At 38.4% G+C, this 21,895-nt stretch overlaps 2 protein-coding genes and 1 non-coding gene across 6 annotated transcripts; 1 reads left to right on the plus strand and 2 right to left on the minus strand.

Moving 5' to 3' along the window:
• Positions 1 to 144: 144 nt before the first annotated feature.
• LOC141764636 (perilipin-2-like) lies at positions 145 to 4,973 on the minus strand. Of its 3 annotated transcripts, none has more exons than XM_074629974.1 (7): positions 4,846 to 4,973; positions 4,711 to 4,741; positions 3,818 to 4,001; positions 2,320 to 2,402; positions 1,961 to 2,210; positions 1,740 to 1,876; positions 145 to 567 (listed from the first exon to the last, which is right to left on the minus strand). In XM_074629974.1, exons 2-7 carry the CDS (start codon positions 4,729 to 4,731, stop codon positions 238 to 240), a joined length of 1,005 nt encoding a protein of 334 aa, XP_074486075.1. In that variant the 5' UTR covers positions 4,732 to 4,741; positions 4,846 to 4,973; the 3' UTR covers positions 145 to 237. The 3 variants fall into 3 exon arrangements, with proteins under 3 accessions (XP_074486075.1, XP_074486074.1, XP_074486076.1); XM_074629973.1 differs by having other exon boundaries at positions 4,711 to 4,746; positions 4,846 to 4,968; XM_074629975.1 differs by having other exon boundaries at positions 1,733 to 1,876; positions 4,711 to 4,746; positions 4,846 to 4,968.
• Positions 4,974 to 5,735: 762 nt separating this feature from the next.
• On the minus strand, positions 5,736 to 5,817 carry trnas-cga (transfer RNA serine (anticodon CGA)). Its single transcript has one exon. It is a non-coding gene; the product is annotated as a tRNA-Ser (tRNA).
• Positions 5,818 to 8,209: 2,392 nt separating this feature from the next.
• On the plus strand, positions 8,210 to 20,507 carry LOC141764638 (WD40 repeat-containing protein SMU1-like). Of its 2 annotated transcripts, XM_074629977.1 has the most exons (12): positions 8,214 to 8,582; positions 10,647 to 10,857; positions 10,952 to 11,104; positions 11,186 to 11,302; positions 12,926 to 13,048; positions 13,929 to 14,048; positions 14,930 to 15,046; positions 15,169 to 15,296; positions 17,295 to 17,421; positions 17,521 to 17,682; positions 18,576 to 18,728; positions 18,938 to 20,507. In XM_074629977.1, exons 1-12 carry the CDS (start codon positions 8,557 to 8,559, stop codon positions 19,034 to 19,036), a joined length of 1,536 nt encoding a protein of 511 aa, XP_074486078.1. In that variant the 5' UTR covers positions 8,214 to 8,556; the 3' UTR covers positions 19,037 to 20,507. The 2 variants fall into 2 exon arrangements, with proteins under 2 accessions (XP_074486079.1, XP_074486078.1); XM_074629978.1 differs by lacking the exon at positions 17,521 to 17,682 and having other exon boundaries at positions 8,210 to 8,582.
• The last annotated feature ends 1,388 nt before the right edge of the window (positions 20,508 to 21,895 follow it).

Genomic DNA, 21,895 nt, shown 5'->3' on the forward strand with positions numbered 1-21,895 from the left:
GTGCCTTGTTTATAGTAACTACATTAACTGTCAGTGCTTCAAGCTTTGCATTTCTCAGTTTTGATTTGGTGTCCATATGTAGGCATTACAGGGTGACTTGTCTGTTTGAACAACTGCCAGACTCGAAGGACAAGAGGAAACAAATTCATGAATGTTCAGCTTATTTTAATATTCAGTTGTACCTCTCCGGAAGCCACTGAATTCAGCACACAAACCTCATAATTACAATCGTATAAATCAACGAACACATCCTTTAACATAACATCCATTGTCAAACCCAGGTGTCTTGGTTAGCCGCCTCGTTCGGATGCTTGGCTTAGCTTGTGGCTGGACCTGGCCCAGGCCCTTGTGAGTCGAGGAGGTCTCGGCAGCATTGAGACTCCTTCTATCCTGATGAGGTTGGGGTGGCGGGCAGCTTAAGTTGTACATCTGGGAGATAAAGAAGAATGCAGACACAAGCTGATGCTGCAGGTACTGAGGCAGCATCTGGATGCTCCAGATCAAGGTCAGCCAGCTGGTCTGAAGGTCTTGAACCAGACCTGTGGACCTGGATAAATTCTCCATGACCTGTTGAGGAAAAGACACAAGATACTATTTAACCTGATTTATTGAAGATATAGACTTCACAAGAACTACACTAAAAACATATTGTGACTTGCTGATGCTCGTGCGAGTTCAATGTTACACTTCGTTGTAACCATCCCCGATACAACTCCATTATGAAGTCTGTATCATTGGGATCTGTTATAACCATGCATGCTCATATACCTCTTTACTCAACCAGCTGTCCACCTCTTGTTAAAGAAATAGTCCAACATTTTGGAAAATGCACTTAATCGCTTTCTTGCAGTTATGTTGCGTCCGAAATTGCATACTAGCATGCTATTTAGTACGCTAAAACATTATGTGAGATTATTATTATGTCTGAAACCAATAGTACGCAAATTGCATACCATTTCCAGTGAAATTTCCAGTATGCAACGCTGGACACTAAGGCGGCATAAATATCCCACAATTCAATGCGGTAGTGACGACAACATTCATAACAGAAGTTGACAGACAGCTCTGTAACATCAATAACGCTTCAGTTTAGGTATAAGCGTAAGATTTCACTTTACTCGGTGTAATATAGTTTTTAAATTAGTTCAGACTTTGATTCTCACAAACCGTCTTTTCAACATGAGGTTGGCACGGGTTACCATGGTTACGTGTCTCCAGTCGGTAAGGAAGGTAGTGATGACGTAACCTCCTGCTTCAGCATACTTTTCTGTGAATAAACAGTAGTATGTATATTTTCGGATGCACTGAGCAGAAATTTACGTCGCCACTTCCTGAGAGCCTCCTTGCCGATTGGAGACGCGTAACCATGGTAACCCGTGCCAACCTCATGTGACCAAAACGACGGTTTGAGAGAATCAAAGTCTGAATTAATTTTTTATATATATTACGTCTAGCAAAGTGAAATCTTATACTTACACTTATATTGAAGCATTATTGATGTTACGGAGTCGTCCGTCAACGTCTGTTATGAACGTTGTCGTCACTACTACATTGCATTGTGGGATATTTATGCCGCCGTAGTGTCCAGCGTTGCAAACTAAGCTAACCGGCTGTAGCTTCATATTTAATGGACACATATTAGAGAAGTCTCATCCTCTCGTCTAACTCTCGGCAAGAAAGCAAATAAGCACATTTACCAGAATATGGAACAATTCCTTTAAACTGTACTCACAGCACACCTGAACAGATGGCATCTTGGTGCTGACCATGTGGTAGGTCCTCCTACACAGCTCAGCGGCAAGTGAAACCAGTCGCACGGGGTATCTTCTCCTGAGTGTGGCCGCCTCAAAACCCTCCACCAAGTTAGTTTCTTCCTCTAAAAGTCAGCAAGAAGATATAGTAAGTTTTGAATGTGACTTTTAACTGTTTCGCATCAGTAACTCTACATGACGCCATGTACCTTTATCTTCTTCAGTGGACGGAAGCACTCGGTCCATCAGAGCCTCTGACGTGCTCAGAGCCGAGTCTAGTCCCACGCTGGCCACACTGATGGCTCTCTCCACCAGTGACTGGTCAGCCTGCTCATCAACCTGCTGTATCCCGCCAGTCAGCCACGCCACCGTGTGCTCCACGCAGAACATAGTGCCATTAGCTGCGATGCTCACCACATCCTGGATCTCCTGCATCTTGTTCTTGGCAGAGGCGACAATCTGGGTGAAACAGACAAAAACCAGGAGAGATGGTCGTAGCTTCTTGTTCTGTTTGAGGAGAATTTATTCGAGGATCATTAAGATTTCATAGAGGAATAGAAAAGCTTACCTGCTCTGTTGGTGCGTGAAGCACTGGGAATGCAGACTCCAGCCAGTCAAGACTTCTACATGCTACATCATTTGCAATGGAAACTGTGGAAATATTCCAGTCAGTCAAGCATTACTGAACAGTTTTATGTTTTGTACAATAAATGGCACCTGCAGCCCGTTTCCTTTTAGCAGAGATGTAAATATCATCTGTATCATCTTTTTCTCCAAACAGCAATCTAAAAAGGTATTAACTCCTGATTTTAAGTAAATATAGATTATTATATTGGATTATGCTGTTAATGTATGAAACTTTTCTTTTAAGCTGTATGACCTTACAAGGATTAAATGATCACTCGTCACGATGCTGGAATTTCTAACTTCAATACAATTCCTTGAAAAATATCGATATTCAATACCATTTTCGCAGTGGCGGTTCTAGATCATTTCAAATGCGGCTGGGCTGCAATTTGAGGGGTATATACATATAAATATTAAGCACAACTATTACATACCTCAGGAGGTAGAGCGGTCGTCCACTAAATAGAAGATCGGTGCTTAGATCGCTGCAGTTTAAATGTCGATGTGTCCTTGGGCAAGATACTGAACGCCAAATTAGTGCAAGTGTGCGTGTGAATGATTACCGCTGCTGAGGATCAGGTGGTACCTTGCTGACTTGTGTTGTAAAGTGCTTTGAGTGGTCACTAAGACTAGAAAAGCGCTATTTAAATGCAGTCCATTAACCACCTCCTTAGGTTTGGTCTCCAAAAGACTAACGATACACATACTGTATAACAATGAACACAATAACACTCATTCAGTGCTGATGTACATTTTATCACTGTTATGAATAATTAAAATGCCTCCTCTCTAGGAAGAAATGTGGGGTGAAAAATGTATGAAAATGCGGGTTCAGGCTTAATATTACGATATAAATCGATAATTCAATATTTTTGACAACACTACTTGTTAGTGACGGGGTTGTGTTCCCTGTTGAACTCACATTATTACTGATAGATTTCAGTCAATAAGTTATTTATCAAAAAGTATTAAACACTCCGTCTGGTATGGCTCACAGATTTTAGAAAGCTTGCACTGAGAGCCCCAATAAACCTTTTATGTACATTAGTCCTGAAACAATTAATCATATAATATACTAGTCAATCGACAGAACATGAATCATAAATAGTTTTCATAATTTAGTACCTGTTAAAAGGAAAATTACCAAATATTTGCTGGTTTAAACTTCCCAAATGTGAGAATTTGCTGCTCTTCTCGCTTTTATATGATAACATAAGAATAATATAAGTTAAATATCTTTGGATTTAACTAATGGTTGGACAAAACAAACAGTTTTGATGACATCACCTTAGTCTTTTCCTAGTTTCTGACATTTTATAATTATTTCAATAATGAAAATAATGGTTAGTTGCAACCCTAATGTAAATTCACTGGCAGTTCCCTTTAATATATAGTCATAAATATAAGCAGGGAGTAGACACAGCCCTGTCAGTACTCACTGTGGGGCTCCAGTTTAACAATGACAGGTGAAACTGCAGCTGTCACGCTGCTCTCCAGCAGCTCACACACAGACCTCAGGTTGGGGTGGCTGCATTTAGTGTCAATGTACAACACTGACAGCTTGGTACAAGCAGAGTGAACCAGGGGCAGCTTGGCCAGCCTGGCAGCTGCGCTCTGCACCTTCTGTAAGAAAACAGCACAGAGATACAAACATTGACATACAGTCCTTTACAGGGGTTTAGAGTGAAATACAAACAGTTGTTCTGTTTTGTGTCATTGAACAACAAATCTCCCCAAAGTTGCCGAGATAAAACATTATCAACCGGAAGCCCCTTAGAGTCCCTTAAAGATTTATTTAAGGGACCGTTAGCTGTTATCTAAGAAACTACATTTTACAACCAAATTCAAACAGAAGACATTTTAGAAACTCATTGGGTTTAAAAAAATGCGAAAGACAAATTATATTTATTCATTTCATTCATTCATTTCACAATTTATTTTGAACATGTAGAATACAAAAAAAAGAAAAGAAAAAATAATGAAAAAGAGAATGATCAGTGGATAGTCAGAAAGAAGCAGTATTTACATATAATGAAAAGCATAGAAAAATAAATTGTCAAACACTTGATGCCTTGATTTACATATTGGAAAAGGAGTGAGAAGAAGTATAAATGTATTTAATCCCACCTATTCCCCTTAAATCATTCATTAATAGTTAACCAGCTTCCTTATTGAGACATACATATACTCTAACTATAATTATTATTATTTAGAATTATTCTAAATATAATTATTACCTTTTATCTCTGTCATACAGAAATATAAATGTATCAGGTGTTAATGTAATGTGTGAGTTCAGGTAACGAGGGTTAATCTACTTGATTGTACTCACCTGGTTGTTGTTCACCGGCATGTTTCGTGGGCTACACTTTGGAGGGAACATGATATGAGTTAGCTAATGTTTGAAATTGTATTTGTAGACTTTATTGGTCGAAGAGGAGTTCAAGAAACTACATACATCACTCACCCTGCTGCTCAAAATGCTGCTTCATGGGAGAAAACCGTCGCTGGCATCGCGTGGTCACCTGTAGTCAATCAGCTCACCTGTGCAGCTGAGTGCTGAAGCTCTCCGGGAGTTCTCGCGAGATGTCAACGCAGCTGTGACGAGATGATAAAATAGAAATATTCCAGTTCAGTTGTTTTGTTTTTATTTTAATTTCCTTGTCTTCTATGATAGGTAGGCTGCCTGAAAGCTAGGCTACTCAACTAATAAAATATGTTATTTATGTATTTATGTATTTATGTATTATTGTATTTATTTATTCATTAATTTACTTATTAATTTATTAATTCATTTATTGATTTTATTTATTTATTATCATTATTATTATTATTATTATTATTATTATTATTATTATTATTAATAATAATTTATTCTAATTAAGTCATCATCATGAACAACTGTTATATCAGGAATGTTCAGGAGCTCAGATACAGTTCCCTAAATGTGTTCTGCATATATATTAGTATTATTATCTATTGACAAATTTCACATTTAGCTGCTCAAGTTGTGCACTGACTAAAACAAAACTCTGGGTTATGTTCCTAATTACTTAATTAATTTAAAGTGTCATCAGTTGAACACTATTTCCTTATAATTACTCTATAATTAAAATTGTATTCCTCAATTATTAGAAAAATTAATCTGTAATTAAGAGCCTGTTAAATTAATGGTATTTAATTAAGCCTAGTTGAGTTATTTATTGATGTTGATATTAATTTGTTGTTTTTTTTAACTACATTTTTTATTGTGTTTACTTATGTACTTATTGATGATATGTAGATACCAGATTTGGTAAGAAGCTCATGTAAGACTGTAATATTACCTTCTTATTGATCATATTAATTAAAGCTCAACGCTGTGAGCAGGATTTGAACCTGCGCGGGGAAACCCCATTGGATTTCGAGTCCAACGCCTTAACCACTCGGCCATCACAGCTGCATAATTTATATATAATAGTGTCTTGAAAGAACAAATTCTTTGTGGATTTATCATTATTTCTGCTGTGTGTTCATTGCTTCAGTGACTGAAAGCAGAAGAGGTCAAGTACCACAAACTGAGGTCAGCTTGGGAGTCTTTTTGATAATTCAGGAACAAATCAATCATTTCTTACATCAAAGAACACCCTATTCCTGCACAGACCAGAGATGAGCCTGCTGTTTTGTTGCAGACCTTTGACCTTTGAGAAGTGATCCACAGTAAATGCTGATTCTGATGCCGAGAAGATACCCCTAAAAAAATGCTGGAGGCCTCAGTGGAACACAAAGGGTCAAATAAATCTTCCTGTAGGGGCCTCACTGGTCTGTGATCAGAGCTGTGAACATCTGCAGACAGCATGTCCAGAAATGATAACTGACAGTACACAACAGAAAGGAGGCTATAAGTCCTGTCTAGTTTCAGTGACCAGAAAGCTTTTGAATATAAAGCTGCAGGTAACTAATGACAGTTTATCTACCACAGGACCTGACCATCTCCAGCTCAAGTCAAAGCAAAAGCTACAGTCTTGAAGGTGTTACTTGTCGGTATTTATGATATATAATATCTACCATGTAGATTGAATGTTAAATATAGGCTATCGTATTACAGTGTAGGCCAGCTTTTAATGGCCTCAAGTAGGGGTGTAAGAAAATATAGAATATTGCGATATTATGTTTTGTGATACTGTATTGATTGTCAAAAACACTGTATCGATTTTAAATAATCTTTTTACATGCAAAACATAACTCAGTCAATACTTTATTCCTCTCAAAGTAGTGCCATGATGTTGGATGAAGATCTGAAATGATTAATCGATTAGTTGTCAAATTATTCACCAACTATTTTGATAATTGATTAATCCATTTGAGTAATTTTTTTTAGAAAAAAAAGTCAAAATTTTCTGATATTCCACCTTCTCAAATGTGAATATTTTCTGGTGTCTTTACTCCTCTATGACAGTAAAGTGAATATAATAATAAGTTATGGATAAAACAAGATATTTGAAGATGTTATCTTGGGCTTTGGGAACTGATCGACATTTTATGGACCAAACTAATCGAGAAAATAATCAACAGATTAAAGCAGTGGGTTTAAAAGGAGCGGAGAGAAAAAAAGTTATTTTTATAAAACAGTCACTATATTCTGACAGTAGTGCATGAGACAGGTAATCTGAAAAAAATCATGTGTCTCTGTGTCGTCCGGTGCTCCTAACGGCATCTGCAAGATTTCACAGACTGGAGGAAAACAACCAATCAGAGCTGATCTGGAACCTGCCGTCTCTGAGCAGCTGTCAATCACTCTCAAACGCTGATCAAACGGTCAAACTAGGCAGCGCTGATCAAATATGAATCAATATTATGTTACTGTAATGCCTATTTCTCGCGTCAAATGTTTTCAGAAACATCTTCTATTGTACTGTTCAGCAGAAAAATTAGAACGTTTGTAACCCGGCAGCCATGTTGAGATAAGTTGAGGAAATACCAAGCACCGCCCACCAGCCTGAGCACAGCCAATAGGAACGCTCTCTCTCTGAAATGACCTGTGATTGGCCAAAGTCTCCCGTCAAGGCTAGATTTTCTAAAGCCTGAAAATAGAGCCATGAGGAGGTGCAGAAGTCTACTTTTCTTTCAGAACACTTGAATTACAATATGCTGAAACGTTATTATGGAATTTCCCCCCAATAATGCCAAAAATATGCTGCCTACTGCCACTTTAATAGACAAAGAAAATAATTCTTAGTTGCAGCTGGATGTTACAGGGACTGTGATAAACGCAAATGCAGATCCCACTGTTCTGATTGCATAAAAAAAACTTTTCATACTCCAATTTTAGGCATATGGTGGTGTGTTCTTTATACTATGACGGTTTTCCTAAAATTAATCTAAAAAACATCGCAATATATCGAATTATATTGAATCGTAACCCCTGTATCATGATATCTTTTATATACTGTATATATATATATATATATATATATATATATCTTGCCAATACACAGCCCTAGCCTCAAGTATATTAATCTATTTTGCAGATGTGCTTTAGCATCCACACTGGTTTGACAATAAGGAAGGTTGTTGTGTAGTTTAGATAAAACATCTGTGATGGATTAAGGCTTCTGCTCACCAACAGGTTTATTAAATCCGGCACTGAAGTGGCATCACATCATAGCTGATTAACACTCACAACCCACTCTGTAATTGTACAGTGATGGCTGGTAATCACATGGGGATTGAGAGTCAAGGCAGAGATGCTCATAAAGCACCCAGCAGCTTTTTTTTTCACATATCGATCATGAGCACTAAGGGGATTTTAGAGGACAATGCTTTTTGCTCCAGTGGTTCCTAAAGGGCGAGCACGCTCTGAGCCACGAGCATCTGTCTGTCCGTGGTGGTGCTGATGCTGCAGCAGCATCTCGGAGCTGCAGCTGCGTCTCCTGCAGACACACACACAGTCTGTCTCCTGTATATCGGCATGCGTCATGGATTGAGGAAGGGGGTGTGTATAGCTCCAAGACTGTGTGGTAGCAGCAGTCACAAGGTTTGTGACTTGCTGCCCGCCTGCAAAAAAAAAAATTGTGAGACACAAGAGAAGCACGTGTAGTGGGTGGTCCTCAGCACACTGCTTTCACGTGGCTCTAGCACCGAGCACCGAGCCCATCAGCATCAGTCCAGTGTGGCATCAGCAGGAGACAACATCAGCATGGCTACGGAGATGGAGCCCTCCGAGTAAGTGTGCTTTCCTTTTTTTTTTTGGTAAATAACGAGTTACCAGTGATAGTTTGGTGCTGACAATAGAAATATGTAATTATAAGACCACCTGTGTTATTGTACAAAAAAAAAAGGAAACACCAGTGTCTCCTCAATAGAGAAGTGTGTGGGTCTGTTATGGAGACTTAATTGCGCATTACGCATTAAGCTGGAGGATGTTTATAATTACTGATGTTCATTTGGGGAATCATCATTTTGCTTTTTCTAAAAGTTCCTTCTTACAATAAAATGTGACATTATTTCTAAGGATATTGGCATGTGTGTCATAATGTTTGATTTAAAGAAATAAACAACTATGTTAAATAATCTTTATTTATGACGCTGGTGTTATTTATTATCTGCGTTTGGTTTGTGGTGCAGATGCTTGTGGAACCTCCCATACAATCACTACTACATTTTCTTCATTAATACACTGTTTATTGTGGTGCTGCACATGTGGCCAATGGGCACTGTGAGGCTTTGACGCTCAAATGGTGCTTTGAGCCATTTAATGTGATGGTTCTTGCTGATAATGCTCAGAGAGAGGAGTGTCCGGGCTGTTTTAATGTCTGTTTCATCCACATGTGCCTGTTGATCTAATAGGCTCTCCACCTCAGGCAAGGATGTGCACGTGCTTTTTTATTGGTCAGTCTTCCTGTGGGGGAAACGTGGGGGATGAAGTGCACATTGTTGCCAAATTGAATCTTGTGGTGGGTTTCTTATTTAATGAAAACATTCAGCATTAAAACTGGCCGTGGGTGATGTTAATCCAGTCACCAGGCAATGTCTCCATGGGCGATCAAACTTAAAAGTCCTGCAGCCTGGTGCTGATGCAGTGACAACAGAGGGGAAATGGGATGTTGTGGAAACGCTCAGCAGATGGCCTCTGAAGTGGGACAAAAGTCCACATGAAGCAGGATCCATGCTGCTTGTCTTGTTTTGATTGGAACAGCTTGCACAAATCTTTTCTTTTGATAGTTGTGCCAGACAAATCTACGGCTACGTGTGTGACAGCATCTGAAAATAAAACAGTATCCAATTGATCATTGGAGTGTGACAGAAACAATAAATACTGAGATCAAGATATGCCAGACAAAATCATCACGTACCAACAACAGAATCACTTCCACAGAGAAGGGTTTCTGCTGTTGCTTATACACACATGGACGGATTACTGTATGGACCTACTGGCCCAGGGGTCCAACAGGTTATGGGGCCCCAAGCCTCTGTTTGAAGTTACTGCAAACATTTTACTAACAAAATGAGTCACAAAAATAACAAAAAGAGATGCAAAACTACCAAAAAAGAGATGCAAATGACAACAATAAGAGATGCAAAATGACCAAAAAGAGACACAAAAAGACACCAAAGAGATGAAGAACTACCAAAAAGAGATGCAAAAAGACTACAAGGAGATACAAAACGACCAAAAAGAGGTACAAAGCTTCCCAAAAAGAGATGCTAAATGACTACACAGAGACATAAAACAAGCACAAAGAGACACAAAATGAATTCAAAGATATGCAAAATGACCAAAAAGAGATGCAAAACTACCAAAAAACACTCAAAACGTTTTCAGAGAGATGCAGAACTACCAAACAGAGACACAAAATGACCACAAAGAGAAGCAAAACAACTACAAAGAGATCGAAAACAACAAGAAAGAGATGCAAAACGACTACAAAAAGATGCAAAACGACTACAAAGAGATACAAAGCTACCAAAAAAGATACAAAACGACTACAGAGAGATGCAAAACGACCAAAATTGACAGAAAAAAACTACGGAGACAAAAAACGAGATGATGCAAAATAATCAAAAACACGTTTCTTTGAGTCTGTGGCTCTTGTTCTTGTGTAGGAGGGGTGGGGGTCCTTTACATGCCTGTGCCCATTGTCTCATAATCCGTCCATGTACACAAACTGCAACTTGTAATTGAACTCTTATCCTCGTATGACTTCACCCCCATGGCAACTCTACAGGCCTACACTAGGCAGGATTATCAGTCAGCATGTGGTTGTAACATGAACCTCTCTCGTCTAGTGTGATACGCCTGATAATGCAGTACCTCAAGGAGAACAACCTCTACCGAACACTGACCACCTTGCAGGAGGAAACCACCGTCTCGCTCAACACAGTGGAAAGCATCGACAGCTTCATAGCAGACATAAAGAGCGGCCACTGGGACTCCGTCCTGCTGGCTATCGAGTCCCTCAAGCTGCCCGACAACACGCTTATTGACCTTTATGAGCAGGTGAGCTTTTGCATCAAGCAGCTAATACTTTTCTTGGCTTGATTATTATTATTTTTAATTATTAGCATCTGATGACCACTGATCTGTTTACTAGGTTGTAATGGAGCTCATTGAGATGAAGGAGGTGGGAGCAGCTCGCTCTCTCCTCAGACAAACTGACCCCATGATCATGTTGAAGCAGACGCAGCCAGAGAGGTACATCCATCTGGAGAACTTGCTAACATGCTCCTACTTTGACCCTCGTGAGGTAAGACAATAAAGTATTTCTTTCTTCTTTTAAACAGCTGTAAGTTCTTCATAAAGTGACGTCCTCTGCGTGTCACTGCAGGCGTACCCGAAAGGCAGCAGCAAGGAGAGGCGGCGCAGGGCAATAGCCGAGGCGCTGGTGAGGGAGGTCAGCGTGGTGCCACCGTCTCGCCTCATGGGGCTCCTGGAACAAGTTGGCGTGAGTATAGAGATCAATATCACTCTCAGTACTCACTCTGTAATTGTATAGCAAGGGAAGCCATTTAATCCATATCCATAGCACTCAAAGGTCTCCTCTCTTTCACTGCTGTCATGTACAAACTGTTTTGCCACCTTGATAAGAGGTTCTTAAAGGCCCTGAAAACACATTTTTCACTCCCAATTTTTTCTACATATTTATATTTATTTTATCAGTGATGGTGTCCTTCATGACCACGTGTTGTCCTGCCACAGTAAGAACAGTTAAATAAAAGGAAAAACGTTTTTATGCTTGGCCAAAATGGAAAAGTTGGTGAATTAATAAAAGAAAAATGTGACAAAGTGCAGTGGAAACAGACTAAGTGAATATTTGCATAATGGTTGTGGATGGAAACACACTTTAATTTGCATTTTCTTTTGCTGATTTTCAGGAAATTCAGTTAAAATATGCTCTAGATTTGCATGGAAACTTGACTAACATCAATCAAATCTGATCAAATTGCACCCACACAGTTCTAATGAAACTGAGTTTTTAAGTGTGAAACTTTTAAATAAGTAATAATATGTCTTTCCTTTGATGTTTGTTCATTTAGTCATGAATATTTCATTTTACAGATAAATACTTTAGAGTTTTAGTGATTGTCGTTTCATTGGATGGAGCAGCACATTAGAAAAAAAAATACAGTTATTAAATTAGTCCCAAATTAGTATTATTTCTTACATAGGTCTTTTCTAAGAGATGCTCAATTTATTGTGTAGCTGATGGTCCAGCATGCTTTTTATATCCTCACCTGCACTAAAACCGCAATATTTCAGCACGAAGATTGTGACTGTCAAACCTTGCAGCGATTCCAAGAAGAAATACAGCATACTGATTTTTGCTTTTTATATAGACACAGTAAAGGTGCCAGTAAAATATTTGACATGATTGGCCTGTTTGCAGAACCTATAATGCAATAAATAAATACTAAAAAGTATAAATTATCTACAATTGTTGATGTTGTGTTTTGGCCGTAGTATACAAGATATTATTTTACTAAATCATAAAGCTGCTATTCGAACTGCAACAGGACAACTAATGCCAATTTGAAATTTGAATATATCAACAAGAGTGATGATGACAGAATAGAATGACTATTTAATTATATTAATTGTTTATACGTTGACTACTTTTGATTCTCAAGCTTGGAAAAAATGTCAGGATGGTTTATTTATTCAGAATTATTTTTAATTTATGCTGCTACTCTGGTTTCTATCTTTATCTTTATTTTCTAAATTATGGTGTCTTGTAAGCCTGTTTGGGCATATCATTTATGCAAGACATAATAAAAATCAAAAAAATCAAATCATTATTGAGAAGTGAGTAAAAGTATGATTTCCCAAGGATTTATGACTTTATCTCTTTTATTTTGGGAGCTGTTGCATCCAAATTTGTTTTTACAGTAATCAAGCTGCAAGTAGTTCCTTTATCTCCATCATGCATTGTGTTGTGGGACAACAACACGACATAAAAAAACAATACATTTTAATATTCAAGTTGGCATTTCCTAGAATTCTTGATTTTGTTGACATCTTGACATTAACTGAGTAAAATACTTAATGTTTTCTGTCGTCTGATCCACAGTCTATGAGGATGCAGCAGTATGCAGATCAGCTCTCCCCCGACATGACCATCGACACATCTGGCAACAAGGACAGACCTGTGGAGAAGGAGAGCTTTCCAACACAGCTGTACCGACACATCAAGGTAGACCACCACCAGTTCTGATTAACAAATTATTCTTCATTTTATATACATATACTACATCATTCTACACTCTATATCAGTGCTTCCCAACCTTTTACCTTAAGGGACCCCTTCTCTATCATGGAGTAAACTGACGACCCCGTAAGTGACACATTTTATGGATATTTCGTATATATATATATATATCTTATATTCAATGCATAACAATAACAGTACAGAACAACTGCACAATTAATCCAAATAGTGAACGCAGTAACTGAAGGAAGTTTGTGTAAAACCAGCGATTTGGATTAATTCTGAGCAGACAATCATTCATACTTAATAGGATTCTTTTTTGACAAATTCACAACCCTTAAAATCAAGAGGGACTTGCGACCCCCTGTGAAGCTTTAGCGACCCCTAGTGGGGGTTGGGACCCCCAGATTGGGAACCACTGCTGATCTATATAACAGTGTTTAGGACATTTGAAGTCTGGTTTTAGTAATTGTGAGAGTTGAGGCAAAAACTACATTTTTGTAGTAAACAGTGCATTTACAGTAAATAAAACCTTTCTATTTTTATTAATGTAACCTCCAAATGTAGACTAACACACACACACACACACACACACACACAGAAAGCTAATTACTTTACTCACCTGAAAGCACTTGTCTCAGTCTCTGGCTGTGATCTCATCACTTGCGTCCAGATGGAGCTGCTTCAGCTTGTCCTTGCTTTTCTCTGCCCGAGGTCATGAGTGTGTGTGAAGGGTCGGCCTGCACGACTTCAGACTGCAGCAAAAAGTTGTTATTAATTTGTATCTTATATCTCAGTGTGTCTGGATCACAGGCAGCAAACCCAACAGGTGAACATTGTTTCTGTGTGTGGTTTTAACCTGCAGTTTGGGCGGCGGTCACATGTGGAGTGCGCCCGTTTCTCTCCTGATGGCAAATACTTAATCAGTGGATCGGTGGACGGGTTCATCGAGGTCTGGAACTTTAACACTGGAAAAATTAGTAAGGTGAGTTATGTTACACATCATGACACTCGACAATACCGAGACTTCTTATCATCTTTAGTTTTCTGATGTATTTCTTTACTTTATTTCAGATAACTTATACCTATTTATGTATTGTAACTGGATATTGTTTATACTATTGTGTAGTGTGTTTTTTGTCTTAGTCTGTTTGTTGTTTGTGTTTATCAATGTTTTAATGCCGCCCTCTTGGCCAAAAGGATTTTAAACTTTTTTACCTGGTTAAATAACAGATTTTTTTGTAACACTTCATTTTAGAGGTCCGCAAATTTTATGTTAATTAGGTGATAATTAGCAAGAAACCTATTTGAAATGTCTTTGGAATTACTGCCAAATTACCCCAATATTTACCTCAAACTTTATGGAAAATTACTTTATTATAAACATTATTTAATAACTATATTCTGCTATTTCCCAATAGCTGGTAATTTACATTTGTGTAGACAATAAGTCACACAATGGTGAGATTTGTGCCTGATCAGAAGTGTCTTCTATTAGTTTTGGTTTTCCACCTCTGATGAAGAGCAGCGCACAGCCGCTTCTCAAGCCTAAGGGCCCTATTTTAAGGATTATATGCTATTTTAGCATATAATTATTAATAATGTTTATAATAAAGTCATTTTCGATACATTTTGAGGTAAATATTGGGATAATTTGGCAGTAATTCCAAGATAATTTCAAATAGGTTACTTGCTAATTATCACCTGATTACCCTGAAATTTGTGGACCTTATCCTATAAGGCTGATATTTTTTTACAGCAAGTATTTATGACAAAGTATGATGAAAATCGTATTATTTATTTGGTTTATTTATTTATTTCTTTTTATTTTTTGTGCATGTGTGTGTGTTTGCATGGATGTATTAGGATTTAAAGTACCAGGCCCAAGACAGCTACATGATGATGGATGATGCTGTGCTGTGTATGTGCTTCAGTCAGGACACAGATCTACTGGCAACTGGGGCTCAGAATGGAAAAATAAAGGTTTGGATCTTATAATGCTGTCGGTTGATATTATTCTGAATGTCAACATGTCAACATGTCAACATGTCAACATAAACAACCAATCATTCAAAAACGTGTGTTTGTGTGTGTTGTTGGCGAAGGTGTGGAAGATCCACAGCGGTTTGTGCCTGCGGAGGTTCGAGCACGCCCACAACAAAGGTGTGACCTGTCTGAGCTTCTCCAAGGACAACGACCAGATCCTCAGTGGCTCCTTTAACCAGACCATCAGGTGACTGACACACTGACACTGACTCATAGTAGTAACATTACTCATATAGAAGTTAAACTTGACCTGTAGACTAACTACAAACACTCTGTGTGGACGACTTAGAGAGCTTTGCATTGACATTGAATGGGCAGTAAACTGATTAAGGAAAATCTTAATAGATGTATATATAGGAAAACATATATAATTTAATGTAATAAACAAGTGAATTAAAATATTTTAATACCTAATACAGTAAATTCAATTTTAGTTTTGAATTCACAAATGATGCACCAACAGTTTTAAAAGAGAAACAAAACAAAAAACATGGTGGGAGCCTTTTCAATTTCTGGTTGTGGTAAAACTTTGCTTGTCTACTGTGGGAGGAAGCTGAGAGCTCTCACTGACCTCAGACATGATTCACTAAAGTTTCAAAGGCAACTGGAAGGCTGTGAGCTCTTTATGCATCCCACGGTGGATTAGCAAAATGTTGCCACAACAAGCCCAATAAATGATAATACCACCAATACCACCCAAAAAATCATGACTTTATCATAATGTTTTAAAAAAACACAGTCATCCAATTGTATAAGATGTCCATGAATGGTAAAGATAGTATTCGTGCCATTTTTTTAATTACCAAAACTGAATATTGCCGTGGAATACGATACAGTATAACCAAGTTATCTAGTTATAAACTGTTGTCAATATGATGCATTTAGGGTGCATATGATTCATTTGGGTAAATTGAGTGTGGTATTTTTGCTGTAAATGGACATAACCATTCGGTAGAGGCTCATAATTAAAAATCGTTGTGGTTAGTTAGAAATAGAAAAGATTTTTTGTGTCACGAGAGCTGATACTTTGGGAACCAAGTCGATGCCAAAATTCGGAAAACATGACTGTACTCGTTTTTCTACAGAGACGAAACATTGATAAAATGATAATGTTACATTGTGAACAACTAATCTGTGTAGAAATCAGCAGAAGGAGAGCTAGTTAAGGTCAGCTGTTGGCAGCCGTTGGGCAGCACAGTCCTGCTTGGCTAACAGCTAACGCACAGAGGTTGCATTGAGTTGCATTATGACGCGTTCAAAGGTAAATGATGACGTTATCAAGATGCTTTCAAATGTATTCTTGTAAAATGTAGTCTTTGGTGAGAAACTTGAGGCAAATCATCAGGAATTAATAATAAATTTGCAAAAAACTAGTATGCAAACGGTAATAAAGCAGTGTATGTTGAGGTACATGGGGGGGTTGTTGTTTTGTTTTAGTTTTTTTACCGTGGAATTTCACTGGTGTTGGTATTGACTACTACATTTCTGGTATTGTGACATCCCTAGTTAGTAGAGAAGGGACCCTTATGTGCTGTATTATCAAATTGATTCCCAAATTATGCTATCTATAATGCATCTGTTAATATAGTTTTCCTATTTCTTGCTCGATAATTCCAGCAGTTGCTGGCTGATAGCAGATGTTGCATGATGAGTAATGCACCTGAATGTAAATATATGGGGGCAAAGACGTCTGACTTTCATTTCCTGTCTCTCACAAACACACAAACCCACTGAATCTCCTTCATAGTCGAGGAGTTGAATATGTGAATATGAATATCTATTTCTGACTCCTTGGGGGGCGATGAGCTGAGCCTCTGTGTTGTGTCGGAAGCACATGTGCCGTGTGGGTGCAGCTGAGAGGGACCATGTGCTCCGGCACAAAGCTGCAACGTGTTCCTCCCCATTGCAAATTCCTACAAGCTGGGAGTCTGAAATGTTTACAATCATCCTCCCAGAGACGGAGTGAATCAGTGAGCATTAGGCGTTTTGTCATGGTTTAGCTTAATTTGCACCCAGTCGCTCCGCAGGAGCTAAAAATAACACATCGGCAGCTCAGCAACACGTTTCGTCTGCACCCAAGAAAAATCCACTCTTGAGTTAAGCAAATGTGGATTCGTTAATAAGTCACAGCTGCTGTTTTGTTTGATTTAGTATGTCAATCATTTTTTCAACATGTCATTTTCAGAATCCATGAACTGAGGTCAGGCAAGACACTAAAGGAGTTAAACGGCCATTCGTCGTTTGTAAATGATGCAGCTTTCACTCCAGATGGACTTCACATCATCAGTGCCTCATCCGATGGCACAGTTAAGGTACAATGACCACATTATATTCATGTCCGTGCTGCATCTGGGTTATTTTTATGTGGCTGGGAGAGTGTCACTTATTTCATATTTATGTGCATATTTTAGATTTGGAACACAAAATCCTGCGAATGCCTCCACACGTTCAAATCTCTTTCCCCGAACCCAGACGTCCCCGTCAACAACGTGATCCCTCTTCCCCAAAACCCAGAGCACTTTTTGATCTGTAACCACTCCAACTCGGTGGTCATCATGAGCATGCACGGTCAGGTGAGAGCTCTGACTTATCATCTATACACGATCAATATTCAGATCTAATGAACAAGAGGTACTTTCACATCAAGATTGACTGCATTTACAATACTAGAAGTCTGTGGGATTCATCCTCTGGGGACCATGAATGTCTGTACAAAATGTCATGTTACTCCCAGGTGGCAACTTCTGGGACTGAGAAGTGAAGCCAATGCAGAAGTGCCTTAAATGTGCATTATTTCTAATAGCCAGCAGGGGGCGACGACTCTGGTTGCAAAAAGAAGTCTGATTGTATAGAAGTTGATTTATTACCTCAGTAAACATTGTAAACATGAGTTTATGGTCTCAATCGCTAGTTTCAAGTCTTCTTCAATACAGCATGATGTTCATTTAGTAAATTATGGTCCCATTTAGAGTCAGATAGACCATAAAGCAAGGTATGCTTTAGGGCGTGGCTACCTTGTGATTGACAGGTCACTACCATGGCGTTGTCCGGTCTGGGAGTTAACTTTAACTTTGTTTTTTCAGTTCATTAAAGTTAATTGTTAGATTTTGGTCGCCTAAAAATGTCTTATTATTAGCTCCACCCTCTCGTGTCACTTCTGGTTGCAAAAAAACAAGATGACGACGGTCAAAATCCCAAACTCAAGGCTTCAAAATATCACGGTGACTACGTCTACTTCTTCTATACAGTCTATGGTCAATCCATCCAATAGCTGTTGAGATATTTCAGTCTGGATCAAAGTGTTTGACCAAATGACCGAGCGATAGTTGTCCTCTCTAGAGCCTGCATGGCTAATAAAAAGCGAACGCACTTTGAAACTTCCTGAACAACTTCCATTATATTTGCGTTATGCTACTACTGAACTTAAATATTGTGTCTGAGAATCTCTCCTCCTCTTTCTCTGCAGACTGTGAAGACCTTCAGCTCAGATAGAAAGGAGGGAGCCAACTTTGTGTGCTGCACCCTGTCACCCCACGGGGAGTGGATTTACTGTGTGGGAGAGGACTTAGTGCTGTACTGCTTCAACTATACGACAGGAAGGCTGCAGAAAACGCTGACAGTAAGCTCTGCTGATAATATCCGCTCATTATTGAAGTCTGTGAGAGGAGACAGTTCGTCCTCACTGTGCTGCCAATGTTTTTCAATCTAGTTATTTCCTGTCTCACTCGATACTCTGACTGTGTCACGGCTGCAGTCCTAAACAAGGACACAGTGAGGCTGATGGGAACCGGAGAATGTGTGGTGATCTGTGTTCCTCTGCTCCCACAGGTTCACGAGAAAGATGTAATTGGCATCGCTCACCACCCACATGAGAATCTGATCGCCACATACAGCGAGGACGGTCTCCTCAGGCTATGGAAGCCTTGAACTGTCTCCTGCATCGTGATATGGAGGACCCGGAGAGCCTTACACATGGTTATAAAGCAATTTATTCCATTTTTATGAGCACTTTAATTTCTTCTTGTCAATTTTGGCACAAAAGCTGAGGTTCCAAATCGATTGTTGAGATTTCCTTGACTCCATCTGGTGATGAATATCATGTGATATGATTGAAAGCACCACAACAGCTACTAAACGGACCCTGTGGTGAAGTTGTTTCCTGAACTGCTGTTTCCAAGGTCAAGACTTTAATGAAGTGTGGTAATTTCTGCCAATCATTTGAAAATGTCAACAAGTTCAGGTATCAGCCAGTGAGAGTGTTTGTTTTATGCCCGATGGTGGATTAGAAAGATTTTGCTATATAGTGGGGAAATAATACAGTTGGCAAATGAAAAAGAAAACAGAAGTAAAGTTGGTAAATCAAAAAGGAAATTGAGAAAATAATCGTATAAATCTCTCTTTTAAAATTTTCATGAATGAAAATGAATCATATGAAAAGAACACAACCAACTATACTAAACAAATTCCCGACCATGTCTGTGGTTGTCAGCCCAAAGTCCTTTGTTTCTGACTGAAGATGTAAATCTTTAAAAATTTGTCACAAATATAAAGGGCTAAATAATTTCCTAAAACAGCTGGGCAGTGCATTTTGCTTTAGCAAATGTAAATCAAACTACAAAATGTGTTGGTGCCACATTTGGTGCTCTAGTGAGTATTTACAGCAGTAGGACAGTGTCGTTGGGCCGGCCTCTGAATAAACTACAGTACCCATGTTCATGGTAATAAAGGAACATGTTACCTCGTGCAACACTGAGGCTCATTGATGGTCATGTCTGGAAGGTTAGGCATTGACCTTGAATAGTTAGGGTTAGGATAGGTTGTTGGACAGCGAGTCTCGAGAGAGTTTTTTCACGTTTTTGCACATTTTCACAATTTGCGGGTTACCTTCTAGACACGACCCTCATCGATGTGTTCTTAATAGACCTTTTCAAACTTGACAGCGTAAACATTGTAAATGGGTCCCTTTGTATTTCCTGTTGCAATGTTTGTTAATGCAGTAGCTGACAGGAAGTCAACTTGGACCAAAGCTGTTGCCCCTAGCAACAGAACGGCAATGAAAAGGTCTTAAGGCACGGTCACACATGCACGAATGCAGGCGGGTGACCATCGCCGGCAAAGGCGATATTCTTGATATTCCTCAGTGTTGGTTTTGGTCTTTTCATTTGACAGTAAGAAAAATATTAGTATACTTTAAGTATATTGTTAAACTCTTTTATAAACTCTTAGTGGGTCTTAATTAATATATTTTTAATACATATATTTGTACATTATTTTTTACATTTGTTTTATTTATTGATGATTCATTTGTAAGGTATTTGCTTTATACAAGTTTGCAGTGCTGTCTCGGCCCTCCATACTGTACACACACACACACACACGCACACGCACACACACACACACACACACGCACACGCACACGCACACGCACACGCACACGCACACACACACACACACACGTCCTCATGGATCATCACCAGTGCAGTTTGAATCCCCATTTTCATCTCTTCTGTCTTTATTAGACATGAAAATGCATGATGGTGAACTGTCGTGGAAATATTTATAATAAAAGCCGCCTCTTGTTTGGGCAAAAACAAACAATATCAGGTATATGATTTGACAGCTTTAGTTTATAATAATACTTTTGTAACTTTGATGAAACGATAAGTTTTGTCCTCCGTGTTCCCTGCATGCTACCTCAGTGTCTAAATGTGGCTCTACAATAATTTTAGTACTCCTTAAACATATGCATGATGCCTAATGATGAACCTCAACGGAGCTCCAGTGACACATCCAGTATCCTGCTGTGTATATAATGAATGTATTTAACGTGGTCACATGACTGTAATCAGTGTTCCTGTGCATCAGTAGACAGAGCTACTGCCTCGGCCAGTATTTATTATTTTTACTACAGTATTTGGTACTTTCTATCATCTGTCTCTGTACTAGCATCCATTTATCATTGATGCAAATAATGTTTAGTCATTACACTCAATTTTTATATATTCATTGTTGTATATAATACTGCCAGTCATGTCAAAAATGATTATAAATAAAATTCATAAACCTTTACAGTTGTCAGTGTTTGTGTGCCATTTTTTTTTAAATAACTCACTTCTTTATAAAATGTATTCCCTAAATGATAAAATACATTTTTCAGTTCTTGTAGTTCAAAAACGGCAGAATTAGAAATATACGTAATCAATTTGAAACAAAAAATATGCTTGTCTGTACATTGGAAAGTAATTAAACTAATTTTAACTTGGGGCAAAGTGAAATTTTGAAATTGTTGTTTTGTCAAATCAAGTCCAAAATCAGTTTACTGTCTCAGAATATTATTTATTATAATAGTCATATTTCTATTATCCTTACTGCTACTATTACTGCTTTTATTATATTTCTATTGCATCCACTGCTGCTATTATTATTAGTAGTCATTTTTCTATTATTATTATATTACTGCTCTCATATGTATCATTTTGTCATATGGATTGTCTATGTTTTAATTTTATCATGTTGCTTATTCTGTACACAAGACGTCTATTGCACATCTGTCCATCCTGAGAGAGGGATCCCTCCTCTGTCGCTCTTCCTGAGGTTTCTTCCATTTTTTCCTAGCTAAAGGTTTTTCTTTTATGAGTTTTCCTCATCCGGTGCAAGGGTCAAAAGGAAAGAGGATTTCGTATACTGTACAGATTGTAATTACATTTCTACTAATATATAAATCATTTACGCTCTGGTGTAGATTATTTGTCTCATGTCTGGAGACATTGCAGACAGATAGCAGAA

Source organism: Sebastes fasciatus, chromosome 3 (assembly GCF_043250625.1).
Source record: "Sebastes fasciatus isolate fSebFas1 chromosome 3, fSebFas1.pri, whole genome shotgun sequence".
In the NCBI taxonomy this organism is placed as follows: domain Eukaryota; kingdom Metazoa; phylum Chordata; class Actinopteri; order Perciformes; family Sebastidae; genus Sebastes; species Sebastes fasciatus.

Coding starts and splice junctions, on each gene's coding strand:
- LOC141764638 (XM_074629977.1), top strand. CDS start 8,557: ATGGCTACGGAGATGGAGCCCTCCGA. Junction 10,858..10,951: donor TTATTGACCTTTATGAGCAG/GTGAGCTTTTGC, acceptor TCTGTTTACTAG/GTTGTAATGGAGCTCATTGA. Junction 17,683..18,575: donor TCATGAGCATGCACGGTCAG/GTGAGAGCTCTG, acceptor CTTTCTCTGCAG/ACTGTGAAGACCTTCAGCTC.
- LOC141764636 (XM_074629974.1), bottom strand. CDS start 4,731: ATGCCGGTGAACAACAACCAG. Junction 2,403..3,817: donor TGTTAAACTGGAGCCCCACA/GTGAGTACTGAC, acceptor ATATTTCCACAG/TTTCCATTGCAAATGATGTA. Junction 1,877..1,960: donor GTCCACTGAAGAAGATAAAG/GTACATGGCGTC, acceptor GCTGACTTTTAG/AGGAAGAAACTAACTTGGTG.